Genomic DNA, 12,013 nt, shown 5'->3' with positions numbered 1-12,013 from the left:
CCAAGAAAAGTAGCCAGCTCAGGGTCCCAGCTAGTCAGAGGGACAGTTGTGATCTAGCGCTTTATTTAACAGTTGCCCTCCATAAGCAAACAATCTCTGGCTCTGTGGGGCCAAGATGTTAGCTTCCTCCCTGCTGTTTAGGGTACCAGCCTCAAAAAAAAAAGAGTGTTGACAATGAGTCGGTGGAGAAAGACTGACCACAAAAGATAGGGCCCCACTGGCAGTGCAGGGTCCAGCAGCCGGTCAGGGACAGAATGGAGGGCCCCAGCCCCATGAGCTCACCCCCACCACCGAGGCAGCAGAATGGCCTGCTCAAATACAAGAGAGCCAGGAAATGGCCGAGAAGAGCCCAGAGCACTCACAGCAAGGAAACGGCCACCAGTGACCAGTCCGGGCAGGGCCCACGCCCATGGTTTGCGAGGCCCGTTCATGCCGTCCCTTCAGATGCCAGGCCTCTGGGCGAGCAGAGACAGGGTGTGGAGAGGCTGGGGGATGGCTTTCTAGTAAGTATCAGGACGTGGGATTTAAGGAACAGCTCCTTGGTATCTAATAACTCCCGGGCTTGGCAGGGCATTGGGAGGGGAGGGCCGCGGCAGGGAGAGGTGAGGGACGCCCCCACACTTGGGCCAGCAGCATATTGTATGTAGCCTGAGGCAGCCGGTCAAGCTCACTTGCCCTCCCCCACACTAGCCCTGCAGCGGGGCCATCTGCCGCCTTCTCTGGGGCCCCACCAGGACGATCTCCCTGGGCAGCAGCCGGGCCCATTCACTCACACGCACTGCCCCCAGGCAGTGCACTGGTCCCTCCTGCTGCTGCTCCTGAGATAGGCGGTGGGGGAAGGGGGGCGCTCCGGGCTGATCTCCGTCCACAGGGGACACCCTCCCAGCCACCTCCTGGGAAACGCAAGCCCAAGAGGACTCACACCCCTGGGCTGCGGGCCCGCAGGAGGCTGCGCTGGCTCTGCCGAGACCGGACTCACGGGGTGAGGGGGCGGGGAGCGGACCTCCCCGCTCAGCCCTGGCTCAGGAGAAGCTCTGGAAGCTGGCGCACATCTCACCAGGCTGGTGTCACGTCCCCATCTCTTGCCTGGGAAGCCAGCCGCTAGCCTCAGCCGGTCTTGTGCACAGCACTGCCCTCTGGCGGCCACCGAGGGTCTAGACGCACACAAGCTTGGCAGGCATGAAGCCAAAGGCTTTAGGGCTTGTTTACAAGACCTCAGACGTGGCGGGCACGGAACAGAAGAGCGTCGCTTGGGGTGCACGAAGACGCGTGCCCCAAGACGAGCACACAGTCCATTTTACCGTGGGAGGCAGGGGAGGCGCACCGCGAGCCTATGATTGCTCCCTTCGTTCTCTGCTCACTCTTTGCAGGAGGTTAAGAGCCCCTTTCCTGCCTCTGGAAGAAGCCAAACCCTTCGCGCCAAAGCGGAGGCTGGGGGTGGGGGGAGGGGGAGCCAGGCCTGGGGGGCTGCCTGCCTTGTGCCAGGAGCCCCCTGGGTGGCTGCGTCCTCTCGCCTCTCTTGGGCCTCAGATTCCTCCTCTGTAAACCCAGGTCTGGCGTAAATGACTTCTGAGCCCCTTTCCAAATTAGATGATTTATGGTTCAAAGTCATGGTTTTCTTCCTAACTCAAAAACGCTCCCAGACACCCAGAAATGGACAGAACCTCCGAGGGGCCCACAGGTTCAGGGAGCCGAGGGGAGCACGACGTCACTCAGATCAGACTGTGACCCTGTGGGCCGGACAGACCCCGACTCCCAGGAGGGGAAACCGAGGCCCGAAAGGTTCTATGACATGGCGAACTCATCCAGACAAGAAGCAGCAAAAGTCGGGTGGGCCCACACGGGCTTGCCCTGCACTCGTAGCCCTTTGCTGGGTGCTCCAGCTCACCCCTGTGCTGAGAGCTGGGTGCTTCCATGAGCCAAACTGGGCAGGGGGAGGGAGACAGAGGGGGCTGAGGGGGCCACTCATTGGAGGAAGAAGCAAGAGAAGAGCCAGGAGGAACTGAGTTCACCCCAAAGAAAGATGCTCTCAACATCAGCCTCCAGCCCCCAGAGCCCCAAACCCCACCTGGGAGAAGCCTCCCAGACCTGGGCTCTCCCATCCCTCCCTCCCCAGCTGGGGGCAGGCAGGGACGCCGCCCTGCTGACCCAGCCTCGACCCAGACGCCAGCATCCTGCGTCCCCACCAGCCCCAGCTGGCACCTGGTCCCCATGGACACTGACCTGACCTCAGAGGCCAGGAGGCCATGGGTCGGTCAAGGAGGCCTGGGAAGAGGCGTGGCTGAGACACGATCTCAGGGGAGGCTAGAGGTCAGCAGGACAGGCCCCAAGCCTCTCGTTCCACTGGTAGCACGGCCACGACGGGCCACCACCACCCCCATCGGTATCTCATCTGCCTTCCCCTCCAGCCGCAGCCAGGGCGATTCTCACCCACGGCACTGAAACGTCAGCCAGTGGAGAATCCTCCTGGGTCTCCACGCCCACTCCTGTCCTTTACCAGTCCGTCGTGAGGGCCGTCCTTCTGTGACCATGTGGCCGGTGTGCGTTACCAGGTATAGGGCAGTGCAGCTGAACAATGAAGGTCAGACTGCTCTGCCATTTACTGGCCACCTAAGTTAGGCGAGTGCCGTCGCTGGACTCAGTTTCCCCATCTGTAAAGTGGGCCTGACGACAGCCCTTCTCTCACAGGGCTGGTGTGGTGCCGTGATGAGCTATGCCTCCCAAGTGCCTGGAACAGTGTCTGGAACAGAGGAGGTGCTCAGAGAGGCTGGTTATTACTCGTGCGCGGGTTCCAACAGCTTTCCCTTCGCAGGCACGACACAGGGCAGGAACCTCAGAGTGCGGCTCCCAGGGCTCACAGATAAAGAAACTGAGGCCCAGGGGAGGGAAGGGGTGTGTCGAAAGCTGGGGAGAGGCCAGGCCCGGAGGAGTTTCTGGAGACACCATGCTTGCCAGTGTTTGCCTGGGGAAGGAGCCCTGAGTCTCCCACCACCCAGACCCCAGCACACTTTCGGAGGGACAAACCAGAGAAGGGGCAGGTGGGGGTTAAGGGGAGTGGAGGCAAGCTGCCCAGAAAGCACAGACTCCCGCCCTGGACGTGAACAGAGCTCAGAGAGGCCTCGCCAGCGGATTTCTAATCGGTGTGGGCCGCCGCGGGCTGTGAGGGGCCCCGGGGGCTGCCAGCCTCGCATAGTTGCTGCCTCTGGGGACCCTGCATTTGGAAACGTTGTCCCAGAGGGACACGCTGTCGTGGGCGAGGCCCTGGCTTTGACAGAGCGCCCAGAATGGGCACCAGGGGGGAGGAGGGGGAGGAGGCAAAGCCCACCCTTGGGAAAACAGTCTCCCAGCACCCAGCGGACCCCAGGAAAGCCACGGCCCCTCTCTGGTCCTCTCGTGGCACCCCCCTGGGCAGCACGAGGGAGGCGGTAACTGCATGGGGGGGCCCACATTTGGGGCAGGAGACAGAAATTTGAGGGCCCTCCCTCGCTCTTGCTGACTGAACCCAGACTGCCCAGCCCGAGGGGGACTCAGAGCAGGGGCGGGGAAGGCTCGGGGGCGGCAGATGACTTGAGCCGATGGCTCAGGGGCCACCGGCAGACCTGCCACGCTCAGAGAGAGCCAGCTGCCGGACACTAAGCCATCCCCCATGAGTCCCTCACAGGTGGGCTGTTCCCACACCGCTCCCCTTGGGGATAAAAAGCTGAGGGGCCACAGCCGGAGGGCGAGCAGGGTGCACAGCAGCAGCAAGGCCCTGGGAGGAGCCCCAGAGGAGGGGCCTGACACCCTTCAGGTGTCTCCTTTTGTGAGCCACGCAGCTCACGCACCAGGACTCAAATTCTCGTCGTTCCGTTTGTTCGTCATCCCTGCTCATGCACCTCCAGTAGCTGCCACAGAAATAAACTCAACCACCGCACCCGGGGAGGTGTCGGGGAGGCCAGCGCCGGGGTGTCCCGGGGACAGACAGCCTGCTACAGGGGACCACCGGCAGCATGCAGAGGGGACAGCAGGCGGCTGTGAGAACAGACCCGGCCCCCACCCGAGGACTAGGGGGCCGCCGGAATCCTGATCAGGAGCTGAAACCTGCAATACCCACCCAGCCTGAGCCCTCCTCACATCGCCCCTGCCCCCTCCCAGGTAGCCAACCCCTGCTTGGAACAGAAACAAGAGGGGAGCCAGGGCTGCGGGGTGACCCCTCTCCTGGGGTCACCCATCTCTTCCCAAGCTCAGACCCTTCCAAGCACAGCACGGGTGCCACGCCTTTCTGATTACGCATGCCTCAGCAATGCAAGCTTCGTCTCCTAGCCCCCAAACACGCATATCCATCAAACCACACGCTGCAATCCATATATGAAATATTCCCTTTTCTAGAGACGGATAATTTGAAGTAGAAGTTCTGACATTTTCCTCTCATGCCCAGCGGAGGCCCACGATGGGTGGTGAGGGGAAGCTTTGCAGAGACGTCTGGCCCTGCCTTGAGCTCAGCGCCCACGGGGAGCCCCTCCTGAGAGGCTGCGGGCCCCGAGCCCCCTTGCTGCGGGCAGCACTCGGTCTGGGCAGTGGAGTCCATCCCGCGTGGCCCAGAGTTCTCCACCGTCGGCCGGCAGCCCGTGGCCAGAGAGGGACCTGCAGCCAGGGACCCACAGGGGTTGGCACCAATAGCAAGGGTGGAGGACGTGCAGAGCCTCCTCGGGGACACTCCTCTGGCCTGGGATGGCTTGTGTCTGTGATGGAAGGGTCACTGTCCTACGTCCTCAATCCTCAGTTGAGTGGACAGGCTCAGAAAGGCTACAGCTGTCTACGGCGGCTCATAACCAGGATACGGCCAGAACCAGGCCTGGGACTCGCGGGTCTGTCCCTGTCCCAAATCCATCTGCCACTGGCCCACCGCAGGCCCGCAGGGATCCTGGGACAAGCTGCTCAATAAGAACTGGAGACGGGGACCCCAGGCAGCAGTGGAGATGCCACAGTCCCGGCAGGTGCCAGGGGAGGGAGGACCACACACCATTCGAGAGCACCCGGGAGCTGGCGGGGGTGGGGGCAGACGCACAGAGGCAGGGCGAGGGTGGGGAGCACCCCTCCTCACAGCAGCACACAGCACTCAGGCTGGCAGGACCCCAGGCAGCACCCCCCACCCCCCGGGCTCCAGGCACAGCCCTGCAGGGGCCAGCTCACAAGTGCTCTCAAAGCCCGGGTCAGGCTGGGCCGGTGCTGCCCCACGCTCTCCCGTACTGGGTCCACTGGTACCACCGAGCTGATGCCCTGGGCCCCTCAGGGGACTGACCTTGGCTTTCAGGGGCTGGAGCCCACCACCCTCTAGTCGGGCCTCCAGGCAAAATCACAGGACCTCTGCAGGCCAAGGTCCCCAACTTCCATCCACCGCTCCCCCTTCCCAACTGCACCTCAAAGGCCCCTCCACACCTCAGCCTTCCTCCCTCAGGCCTGCCCTGTCCTGGGGCTCCTGACCAAGCCCACAGTGCCTGTGGGGCCCAGCCCCTGCCTCTGTCTGCCTCCCAGCTCTCACTGGTCACTGTCAAGGCTGCCTGTCCCCTGCCTCCCTGGAAAGGCTGAGAGTCGGGGAGCTGGTCCAGCAGCCAAAGCTCAAAGTGATCTTTCACCCTGCCAGGCTGGGGCCTGCAGGGGGTGGCGGGGGGTGGGGTGCTGGAGGGCCACAAACACCAGGGACCCAGGGTGGCTGGCACGGGGAGTGGGCTGGCAGCGGCCACTTCCCCGCCAAGAGCCCACGTCTGCGTGAGCCCGGGGAGCCGAGAACACCCAGCGCGGGGATGCCATCCCTCCCCCTCCCCCTTTCCTAAAAGGCAGCAGATACGCCTTGCCAACCCAGCCCCAAGCACACCCGGCCTCCAGAGGTGGCCCAGACAGCCACCCCCTCGGCCACCACCCTCCTGCCTTTGTGACGTCAGAGCCTGGGCTGGGCGCGGCTGCGCACGGACCCTTCTAGGTGAGGTTACTGTGTGTCAGAGCGCCGGGGGCAAAGGGACTGGCCTCCTGAGCGCAAAGAGGCCAAAAGGGAGGGCCCTGGGAGCAGCCCGGCGCCGGGAGGGGTGGAGGTGAGACCCACACTTCTGTCCCGAGGCCTGGCAGCTGATCTCCTCCTGATGCTCGCGGGAGGCGGCCCGCCCACCCCAGGGGCCCTGGGTCAGCCTCCCGTGGGCACACAGGAGCCACACCACGCCCGTCCCCTGAAAGGACCACGGCCCCAAGGACGGGGGGCAAATTGTGGAGGGCCCCCCCAGGTTCCCCGAGCTCCTGCCCAGCCTCTTCCTAGTGCCCCAAAGTCTGGCCCAAGCTGCCTCCTTCGGCACACACAGCTTCAGCCTGAGGGAGGGCTGCGGGGCCCTTCACTCTTGCTCTCTGGTGGCATCACACTCCTCTCCAGCAAAGCCCAGGCTTCAGCTGAAGCCCCCTTGGGGTCACACCAAGGAAGCCCCCCACCCAGCCCAGAGGGCTCCTCTGGGCTCTAGACCCTCCTTCTGGCCTGTTCCCCAGGGCAGCCCCACAGAGTGGGGCGCCTGGGTTTCAGGGTGAGGTGCATGGAGGTCTAAGCCTGGCTCGCCGGAGGGGCCGCGTGCCCCAGGGAAAGTGACATTGCTGCCCCCTTGGGGGTCAGACGGGATGGGACAGCTGGTCCCCAGGCCAGCATGGCTCCACTCCCTCTGTCCATTGCCCTCCACCTTCAGGCTTGAAGGCAGGGCCCTTCCTGGGCTCCAGTCAATACCAGCCACAGACATAACAGGGCACCTGGGAGAAGAAGTGCGAGGAAGGGTCATCTGACCTGCGACCTCCGACCTGCCCCACCTGCCACTCAGCGGAGCTCCAATGAGAGCCCAGTTCCCAGGGCTTGTAGGTAGATGTAAGGAAAGGAGTCCCGACTTCCTCCCAAAGAGCCCTAGTCCCGAGGCAAGGATGGGGACCCGCACAGAGGGGCTTCCAATGCAGTCCCAGCTCTCGGTGCCCCCACAGGCCCTTCGGGGGCCCTACAGCGGCAAAGGGGACAAAAGGCTGCCCCATCGCCGACCTTCCCCGCACCCCCACCTTGGACCATCTGCCTGAAGAAACCACAGAACTCTTCCCTACCAGGCTGCCCGTCCAGCATCCTTTTCGGAGGAGCCGCACGTCTGGGCAGCTGGGAAGAGCCTGCGTGGTCGTAGCCGTCCCTGCCTGCCCCCCTCCCACCCCCGCACTCGCCACAGATGCACATCCTCGGAGCAGAGCACACACCAGATGCGGGCCCCGGCTCCCAGGGACCCGCAGTGGGCAGCTGGGGCGCCCTCTTTCCAACCCCTTGGCCCATTCAACCCCCCCAAAACCCCTGGGTCCAGCTCCTGAGCCTGTGGACCCTGTGAGCTGTGCCCATCTCCCCCCACCCCCCCACACACACACAACCCTGGTAGTGTGCTTCCAGTTTGGAGTTTCCCCAACAACCTCACTCCACACCCTTGTCCCTGCCTCCTTGAGGACACTGGAATGCCATGGCCTGCAGAATGGGAGAGGCACAGCTGGAACCCTCGTGTTTCTCCTGCCTCCCCCACCCCCCCGCCACCACCCCCCTGTCCTGGGCTGTTTATCTCGTCTCCACCGAGCCCCGAGCTGAGGGGGTGAGCGGGCAAATGGCATAGCCAAGACACGGGTCAGGCTGGCCTTCTGGGCCGAGGGGCAGGCACGTCTCCTTGGTTGTGCTCTTCCCCTCGGAGTGTTAAGCTGCAAGAATGCTGGCAGAGCCTCCGTTAAGCCAAGAGGGCTGGCGGGCCTGGGAGAGAGCAGGGCCGCAATTCCTCGGGGCTTTGCAGCCCCATCAGGCCAGGGCTGAGGCAGAGGGAGGGCTGGTGCCAATGGCAGCCCAGCCCCTCCTGAGTCCGCCCCAATGCCTCCCGCAGGGAGGACTTCAGTGCAAACCCCTGTCAGCATCCCACCCACTTCAGGAGTGGGACTTTGGGGGGAGGGAGATGGGCAAGAGCCATCCCTGACCCATTCCAGGGCCATCTCCACCCTTCTCTGGATGGCAGGAGGGGGTCACTTGACTGAGGTCAGTGGAAAGAAAGATGGACAGGCTCCCTGGACCCCAAACCCCCTCTCCCCGCCCATGCTCCTGCCTCCTTCCTTGCCAAGGAAGAGCAGCCAGAACAGAGCAGGCCACCGCAGGTCTCACGTATGCGGGGCAGAAGAACGCGGAGGCCGGTCCGAGTTCAATTTTCCAAATACACGGGTTCCCCCGATCATGTCAGAACCCCTGTCTGCAAAACAGGCAAGCCCTCTCGCCCCGGGCTCCCAATCCCCGAAGCAACTCTCCAAGCCAGGACAGGGATGATCATCGGTTGACACCCAGATGCAGAGGAAGGTAAAAAGGGGAGGGAAGGGGTCTCAGAAATGCCAAAAATGGGGTTGGAGAGGGCCGGCGAGAGAGAAGGGAAGGGGTGGGAGGCCCTGACGGCCCTGACAGCCCTGACGGCCCTGACGTGTCCAAAGTCTCTCTCCCAGCCCCAGCAGCCAGCGCCAAACTTGTTTACTCGTCAGCGTGCTGTGCTGTGTCCAAAAGGAAACAGTGAAACGTCTCTGGCGACGGCCAGCAGTCCCTATCCGTCACCTTCCCTCCCGGGCCAAGCCCCAGGCGCTGTCGCGGCCACCATCGCCGCCAGGGACCCAGACCTCATCTACTTTATTCCACTTGATCGAGGCCAAACTGTTGCTATTTAGTGGGGGGAAAGGAACCTGACTCGCACCCTAGGAACCAGCTGCAGGGGTGGGAGCGGGGGTGGGAGCAGGGCGCCCCCTTCCCCGTGCCCTCGGCGCCGGCAGGGGGTCCTCTCCCGGCAGAGGCACACGGGCATCACCGATCACGCCTGGACAGGGCCCGAGTCACCTGCACGCGCAGCCCGGGCATCTGCCGAGCCAGAGCGAGCCTGACGCGGGCCCCAGGCGGACGGGCGAGCGAGAGGCGGCCGCGGCCGAGGGGGAGGCAGGCGGGCAGGCAGCGGCGCCGACTTACATGGAAGTGATGTTCCTCGAGATGTCAGTGATGTTAAGGCCGGCGTTCCCCGTGCCGTTGCCCGCATCCTGCCCTTCCAGCAGCGGGAAGAGGTTCCCGTCGTCCGGCCGCCGGCAGCTGATCTCGGTCTTGCTGCAGACGCAATTCGCAGGGCAAGCCAGCACGGAGCCCACATAGTCCAGCCAGACGCTTCCCAGCAAGAAAATCCGCCAGAAACTACACTTGGCCGGGCAGAGAGAGACATCCATCTCCGATCGCTGCTTCTAAAAAAGAGGAGGAGGAGAGGAGAGGGGGTTGGGGTGGGGGGAGTGGGGAGAGCCGGGGTGGGGGGGAAGGAAACAAAGACGACGAGGGAGGGGGGAGGGGGAGGGGGCCTCTGCCTTTGAAACGCCGTGCGATCAGATGCAAAAGCCTTCAGCGTCGGAAACCATCGCGCTGCCGCCGCCACCGCCACCGCCGCCGCCGCCGCCGCCGGGTGGGAGCCGCGGGGAGCGCCTAGTGGCGCGGTCTGCCTGGCATGGTGGCCGGCTCGGCGCTCGCCGGCTCGCGGGTCCGGGGCTCTGGCAGCGAGCCGCGCTCGCCGACTCCGAGACTTCGCAGGGTTGCAACAGCCGGTGGGGAGGCGGAAAAAAAAAAACGGGGGGAAAGGAAAAATGGTGCTAAAGTCACCAAGTCCCACCTACTGGGCAGAATTAAAACGGACACACCTGCAAAAGACACACACACACACTCAGACACACTCACACACGCACACACACGCCCCGAGCTCCGAGGAGGAGGAGGAGGAGGAGGAGGAGGAGGAGGAGGGAGATGCGGCGGAGCTGCGGCGGCCGCGGGAATGGCTCGCCGCGCGCCTGCAGAAACGCACTGGCGCTCCGAGCCCCACGAAACCGCCCGGGTCCTCGGAGCGTCTTCCTCGGCGCCCTCCCTCTCCCCTCCCTCCGTCCCCTCCCCACTCGCCACTCGCGGCCGCTTCCCCCGCCCCCCGCCCAGGCTGGGAGCGGCAGGAGAGCGAGTCTCCCCCGCCCGTCCCCGCCCGTCCTCTCCCCTCCTCTCTCCCCACCCACCCACCCACCCACTCGGCGGCTCGCCGCCACCCGCAGCCGCGCGCGCCCTCCCGGCCGCTCCACGCCTCGCGGCCCGGCGTCCGCGAGCCGCAGCCTGGGGTGGAAGCGAGAGGAAGGGGAAAAGTTGCAGTCGGGATGGCGAGGGTCTGGCCTGGGGAGGCGGAGTTGGCGAGCCGGACGCGCGACGCGGAGAGGCGCTCTCCCTCCCACTTTTTGGCCCTCGCGCTGCCCGGTTTTGCTGCAATCCGGCCCGCGGGAGGAAGGGACGGGGACGCGGCCGAGGTGGCCGCGGGGCCCTCCCCGAGCCTGAGCGGGGGACACAGGCTCGCCGACAGCGCCGGGAGCGCACCGCCACCCCGGGGAGGCGCCCCGCGCCGAGGAGGGGACTGCGGGCGCGAGGCCCTCCATCTGAATGACACTCGTTTCCGGGATGGAGAGTCCGGGAGCTGGGCTCGGCCGGGAGGGGACTGCGGGGCTCGGCCTGGTGGGTGCCCCCGCGCCCCCTCGGCAGCGGGTTTTTGCTTTGGGCCTTGGGCAGGCGGGGGACACGCGCAGAAAGGGCTGCGCCGAGGAGCCCAGGTGGCCCCCAGGCGAGCCTGCGTTCGCGAGAAGCGGCCGGGGAAATTGGGATGCAAGGGGCATTTTTTGGCAAGCACGCGGCCGGCACCACCGGAGGCCGGTTTCTGGGGCTCTCTCGGGCGAGTCGCTCTGGCTGCCGGGTGAGGGGGCGGCGCGCTGCTCTCCCCGGATTCGGGCGCGCAGAGCCTCCTTCCTTCCTTCCCTCCCAAGCACCCCTTCCTGGTAGGGGCGCAAGGCAGGTGCAGCCAGCCTTGGACACCGGCTGCGATCCCCCACGGGGGAGGCAGGAGGGGTCCCTACTTTTTCCCTGGGCAGGGTTTTTTTTTTTTTTTAATAAAACGTCAAAACGCCAAGTGTGAGCTGTCCGCGGAGAAAACCGGAGCATTCACTGTGGGAGAGGAGAAGAAAGGGTTAGGGAAGTCCGAGCAGGCAGACACACTACGGCATTCATTCACCCGGAGAAGAAAGCAGGGCTCTGCTCCCGGCGCTGGGGTGAGGGCAGGCGGGGAGCGAAGACGCGGAATCCAACTGCATTCAGCCTCTGAAAGGGTTCGCCCCCGCCCCCCGCGGATTCCGATGCAGGTCAGGCAACTTGCAGGCGAGATGGGGGGCAGGGGCATGCGGTGCCGCCTGCCTGCCCGGGCGCGCAGCCTCACACGGGCCGGGCGCCTGCGAGTGGCACTGCCGCCGCTGTGAGTAAACTTGGGGCGAAAAGGAGAAAGCCAGGAAGGAAAGAACATGTCTATAAAAGGCAGTTTTCCCGACTCCCCCTTCCATTCCGCCTGGGCCTGGCCTCAGGGAGACTTCTCGCCCGCTGCCAGCACGGCCTGGTCCCCAGGCTGGCACTTCGCCCTCCCACCAGCAGGAGGGGACAGAGAGTGGGAACCTCCTCAGACTCTCAAACCCGTCCCCACGGGGCTTAGGCCAAGCCCTGATACCCGGAGTCTCCCGGCCACTTGCTGGCCATTCTGCCCTGGGCTCTAGAAGATCTGAGAGGTGGGGAAACTGAGGCGCAGTCAGCAGAGGTGGCAGGTGGCCGCGGAGAAGCACCAGGAACCTTTCTCAGCCCCTCCTGGGGAGGTGTCCCCTCCAGGGAAAACGGACTGCTTTCGGCCCAGCACACTTTTTCCTAAACGAGAGAAGCGATTTTTAACATTTCCAGCGGAGAAGGGGACGTGTCCATAAGTCAGAGCGAGGGAAACCTTGAAAAGCCCCTTTGGAGGCAGTGGGAAAGCAGGTCGAGGAGCAGGGCCCCGGTGGAACAAGAAGTCTTTCATCCCCACAGCCAAGTGGGAGTGGGATGGGAGGCTGTGTCTGTGCCGGAGCCCCCGGCCTGCACAGGGGGTTGGGGAGGGGCCCGGTG

The 12,013-nt window shown here is 64.7% G+C and overlaps 1 protein-coding gene across 3 annotated transcripts in view; it reads right to left on the bottom strand.

Annotated features, from left to right (window-relative positions):
• The window catches only part of NTRK3 (neurotrophic receptor tyrosine kinase 3), a 269,649-nt gene extending 260,386 nt beyond the window's left edge, over window positions 1–9,263 (bottom strand). For all 3 annotated transcript variants that reach the window (XM_037053666.1, XM_037053667.1, XM_037053668.1), the window contains exon 1: window positions 9,005–9,263. In XM_037053666.1, the coding sequence (XP_036909561.1) occupies window positions 9,005–9,252 (248 nt within the window). In that variant the 5' untranslated portion in view covers window positions 9,253–9,263. The remainder of the gene's footprint in view (window positions 1–9,004) is intronic.
• Window positions 9,264–12,013: the final 2,750 nt, after the last annotated feature.

This window comes from Sturnira hondurensis, unplaced genomic scaffold (assembly GCF_014824575.4).
Source record: "Sturnira hondurensis isolate 20B ecotype Veracruz unplaced genomic scaffold, ASM1482457v3 Scaffold0007865, whole genome shotgun sequence".
Lineage (NCBI taxonomy): Eukaryota > Metazoa > Chordata > Mammalia > Chiroptera > Phyllostomidae > Sturnira > Sturnira hondurensis.
Note: the sequence above shows the minus strand (reverse complement) of the source record. Positions and strands in the feature narration are given on the sequence as shown.